Source organism: Vicia villosa, linkage group LG4, assembly GCF_029867415.1.
Source record: "Vicia villosa cultivar HV-30 ecotype Madison, WI linkage group LG4, Vvil1.0, whole genome shotgun sequence".
Classification (NCBI taxonomy): domain Eukaryota; kingdom Viridiplantae; phylum Streptophyta; class Magnoliopsida; order Fabales; family Fabaceae; genus Vicia; species Vicia villosa.
In genome coordinates this window covers 65030738-65035681 of record NC_081183.1, presented here as the reverse complement: position 1 = coordinate 65035681, position 4944 = coordinate 65030738, and the positions used below count along the sequence as shown (strand labels likewise).

General features: G+C 40.1%; 1 protein-coding gene and 1 non-coding gene across 2 annotated transcripts; one reads left to right on the top strand and one right to left on the bottom strand.

The window, feature by feature from the left end:
• Window positions 1-2500: 2500 nt before the first annotated feature.
• Window positions 2501-2607, bottom strand: LOC131600875 (small nucleolar RNA R71). Its single transcript, XR_009283479.1, has one exon. It is a non-coding gene; the product is annotated as a small nucleolar RNA R71 (small nucleolar RNA).
• A 55-nt stretch (window positions 2608-2662) lies between these two features.
• LOC131597306 (uncharacterized) lies at window positions 2663-3947 on the top strand. Its single transcript, XM_058870011.1, has 2 exons — window positions 2663-3219; window positions 3317-3947. Exons 1-2 carry the CDS (start codon window positions 2663-2665, stop codon window positions 3945-3947), a joined length of 1188 nt encoding a protein of 395 aa, XP_058725994.1.
• Window positions 3948-4944: the final 997 nt, after the last annotated feature.

Here is a 4944-nt window from a genome sequence, read left to right as displayed (position 1 = left end):
CAATTATCCATAAGAGAGCAAATACAAACACATATGCCTTACATGAATTTTGAAGCACAAATTAGGTACTATGAACCTCGCGGGACAACATTGTACCACTTATTGCAAATCAAAGGGAAACACATCGAAACCGAAACTTTAACACACATTTAGAAATTAGTCATGTTATTGAGCACAAAGAAGCATCACGCAAGATATAGGAGTGAAATATGGTATGAAATGCATTTCGGGACAGCAACAACACCACTTGAAAAATTACATGAAAACTAGTTTAAAATCCACAAAAAACGATACCGAACGATTCACAATTGAGCAATTAAGTGCGAGCACCCGTGATAAGAAAATTGAAGACTGAATCAGAAGTGTAAATCAAATTGGGACAGCAATGCACCTCTATGTTGAAACTCATGGAAACATGCACCGAAAATGGAATTTAGAGATACAAATTGACATTGAGCGCATAAGCAAGCGTTAGCACTTGTTAACCGAATTGAGGCAAGCAAACTATCATATATTTCAATTTATGATCGCACTGAATCGCACAATGTTTCTGGCTCGAATATCACATGTTTTCCTTAGTTTTTATTATCATTTTCCTGTATTGTGTTTCTGTTTCCTTTGTTTTCAGGATTCTTGACCTTTTAGAGCCTTCAGTGAGGAAAAGAGCCAAAACGCCAAGAAAATAGGGTTTTTCAAGATTTGCACTTGTGGCGTCCAGCACCGCGCCGGCTATAGGGGACGCTATGAAGTGGCCCACTCCACCCTGGGGCCAACTGCCATGATCCCACGATCCTGTCCGTTTTCCAACACCGCGCCCGCGGTGAGGCTGCCGCGCCCGTGGCCTTCACAAGACTCTTCCCACTCAGAAGGAGTTAAGGGGCACTCTTGTCTTTACGCACCTCCAGAATCCTCTATAAATAGTTTTCGTTTTTCATTTTTATAGTTTCATCCAAGCTTAGTACAATCTTAAGCGATATACTATCAGTTTCTGTAAAGTAATAATCTCTTCACATCGGGGAGTTATTACAGTGTAGATTGAGTTGTAATCGAGTCTTGGAGCACTTTGGTTGAAGTTCATCATACTGCTTTTTCATTCCCGCACTTGTACCTGAATCAAAGGCTCCTCTTGGAGCAGGTTCTATTTAATTGCATTTCCTTATCTTTGATTGCTCTTACCATAGTCTACATGTTTTATAGACTTTAAATACTCTTACCATAGTCTACACATTTTATAGACTCGCACCCTTTTACTTACTCGCTCTTATCATAGTCTACATGTGTTATAGACTCACACTTATTATGTCTGGCTAAATTATAAAGGTTTGAATGTAATGATTGTCATCATGATTGTGTTCCAATTATCATGCTAGTGAAAATACTCTGGGGATGTTTTGCTTTTAACTTAAGTCAATTGTGTTTAAATGTTTATTGGGTAAGATCGAAAGTCGTCCATACTAATGATATGACTTGATTATTATTTAACCAAACAAAAGGAGCGAAAGTGATTTGGTTGGTTAAATAGGAATCATTAACTCTTTTTCAGAAAACGATTTTTGAAACTATTTTCGGACGCGTTTGTAGGTTTCAAATCTGACTCTTGGCCAAAAGCCAAAAGTCTCTTTAAGTTAATCTTTCCAAGCCAAAATTACTTTTCTGTTAAGTAAAAAATATCAATTTCTTAAAAATAGGTTTACAAATAGAAAATACTGCCCCATGAGTGATTTCATTTATGCATGACTAGATCATAGTCTGATTTCATGATTTACATTCCAACCTGTCGCTTAAACTGTTATTCACTTCGCTCACTCACTTTGTTACACTGCACTCACATCAATATTCTTGTTCACCTTAGATAAGCACCTTAGCAATAGAGTTGATAGATTGATGATTGGTCTCTGTGGTTCGATAATCTTATATATTACTTCGATAGGCTGTGCACTTGCAGTTCTATATTTAGGCTATACGTAAACAACCCATCAAGTTTTGGCGCCGTTGCCGGGGACCAACTTCGTCAAATTTCGTACCCTATCGTAGCACCGGTTACCTATTAAACCCTTTAGTGGAACCCGAACGTTCCGTCTGAGCACGTCTGTTTATCCTTACGTTAAGGAAAGCTATGGCCGAAGACCGTAACCAAAGACCTCTTAAAGAGTTTGCTCAACCATCTAATGAGGAGCCTAGTTCTAGTATAGTAAACCCCGTTATAACAACCAACAATTTCGAACTTAAGCCCTTATTACTACAACTAGTACAACAAAACTAATTCACTGGTCTCGCTACAGAGAACCCGAATCAACATCTAAAGGTGTTTATCCAGTTAGCTGACACCCTTAAGGCAAATGGAGCCACACCCGAAGCCATCCGCTTAAGATTGTTTCCTTTTTCCCTTAGAGGTAAAGCCCATGACTGGTTAGACGCCTTTCCAGCCAACTCAATAATGACTTGGGAAGACCTTAGGAGAGCATTTCTTTCCATATATTTCCCACCAAGTAAGACCGCTGTCCTTAGGATCCTAATCACTAGCTTCACTCAAAACCAAGGCGAATCACTTTTTGATGCCTGAGAAAGATATAAAGAACTTTTGAGAGCCTGTCCGCACCATGGCCTAGAGCAATGGCTAATCATACACACCTTCTATAATGGACTCCATTACAACACAAATATGTCCATTGACACTGCCGCTGGCAGAGCGTTGATGAACAAACCTTACCCTGACGCTTGTGCCCTGATAGAGGACATGGCCCAAAACCACGCCCAGTGGGGGATAGAACGAGCGACGGTAGAGAAAAAGGAAAGCCATGGAGGAAAGCATGAGATACGTTGCATGGACATGATGAATGCTAAGATGGACGCCCTGGCCTTGAAAGTCGAGCACATGTCTCAAAACCCTACCACAGTGGCAGCAATCCAATCGGAGTGCAAACTCTGTGGAACTCAAGAACATCAAACCATTGATTGCAACCTTTTGAACGAATCTAGCTTAGACCAAGTTAACTATACCCAAGGGAATCCTTTCTCAAATACCTACAATCTTGGATGGAGAAACCACCCAAGTTTCTCTTACAAAAACAATAACCCCATCCAAAATCCCGGATCTTCGAGACCCCAGGGATTCCAAACGCAAAAACAAAACCAACCTATGCAAGTTGTGCCACCAAGACCAAACCTTAAAGAAACCATAGACACCTTTATTCAGAATCAAACTCAGCAAAATAAGGAGTTTATGAATCAACACATTCACACAAACGAATTAGCTACTCAACTGGCAACCAATTTTGACCAGATGATGACCCACACCAAAATGCTTGATACCCAGATTTCCCAAAGCCAAAACCACCTCTGCACAAGTTGTACCTAGAGGACAATTCCCTGGAAAAACTCAACCCAATCCCATAGGCCAAGCAAATTCTATCACCTTGAGAAGTGGAACCGCTTATGAAGGGACTAGAAATCCTAACCTAAGCACATCAGAAAAACCTAAGGAAGATGTTGCACCCAAGGACCAGGTAGAGGAACCAGAGAAACCCGAAAAGCAATCAATACCAGAGGTAGAGAATCGCACACCACAACCTTACAAATCACCTATTCCGTTCCCACAAAGGTTGAAAAACACCAAAACAGAAAACCAATTCCAAAAGTTCATTAAGGTAATAGAGAAACTCCACGTAGAGATCCCTTTTACCGAAGCAATAACCCAGATACCATCATATGCCAAGTTCTTGAAAGATATTTTATCCAACAAACGACGACTGGACGATCCCAAACCTTTAAAATGTCATTCCATATCCGAGAATAAACTTGCCAAGAAAGACAAAGATCCTGGAAGTTTTTCTATCCCTTGCGTCCTAGGAAATAATATGATAGACAAAGCATTTTTAGACCTAGGAGCAAGCGTAAGTCTGATGCCTTTGGCTGTCTATAAGAGGTTAAAATTAGGAGAACTTTAACCTACTAAGATGTCATTACAACTAGCTGATAGATCTGTCGAATACCCCATGGGTATTTTAGAAGACATACCTGTCAAAATTGGTCAGTTGTACATTCCGACTGATTTCGTAGTAATGGATATCAAAGAAGACGATGACATCCCAATCCTCCTAGGAAGACCATTCCTATTGACCGCCGGAGCTATAATAGATGTTAAGAAAGGGAAGCTGACTTTTGAGGTAGGAGATGAAAAGATCGAGTTCATTCTATCGAACATAACGAATCCTTAATCAAATTACCTTCTACCCCCATTTTAGAGGATGACGGATTTAAGAGTATTGAACCTTACATAGATGACAACCTTTTTGAATGCTTAGCTCTTACCTTTGACCCTATGCCATGCACCACGAAACCTACCATAGAACTTAAGGAACTACCCAAGAATCTAAGATATGAGTTTTTGGATGAGGAGATGAATCGACCTGTCATAATAAGCGCCACTCTAAACCAAATCGAAACAAACCAACTATTAGATACCTTGCGGAAATATCCCTCAGCTTTAGGATACAAAGTCTCTGATTTAAAAGGAATAAGCCCGTCTGTATGCATGCATCGGATTATGCTAGAAGAATAAACCCTATCATGAGCGATGTGGTTAAGAAAGAAGTCCTTAAGTTATTAGAAGCTGACATCATATACCAGATTTTTGATAGTGAGTGGGTAAGCCCCGTCCATGTGGTACCCAAGAAAGCAGGTATCACCATTGTGGAAAATGAGAAAGGTGAGCGTGTAGCAAAACGAACAGAAGGAGGATGGAGCATGTGTATAGATTACAGAAAGTTGAACAAGGCGACTAGAAAAGACCATTTCCCTCTTCCATTTATAAATGAGATGCTTGAGCGTCTAGCTAGACACTCGCATTTCTGCTATCTTGATGGATACTCTGGCTTTTTCCAAATCCCCATTCACCCAGAGGACCAATAAAAAACCACATTTACTTGCCCTTATGGAACATTC

Excerpts from the sequence above, each read along its gene's own strand:
- LOC131597306 (XM_058870011.1), top strand. The coding sequence starts at position 2,663 with ATGTCCATTGACACTGCCGCTGGCAGAGCGTTGATGAACAAACCTTAC. Across the intron at positions 3,220-3,316 it reads CAAACTCAGCAAAATAAGGA|ATTTCCCAAAGCCAAAACCA; the intron begins GTTTATGAATCA and ends CTTGATACCCAG.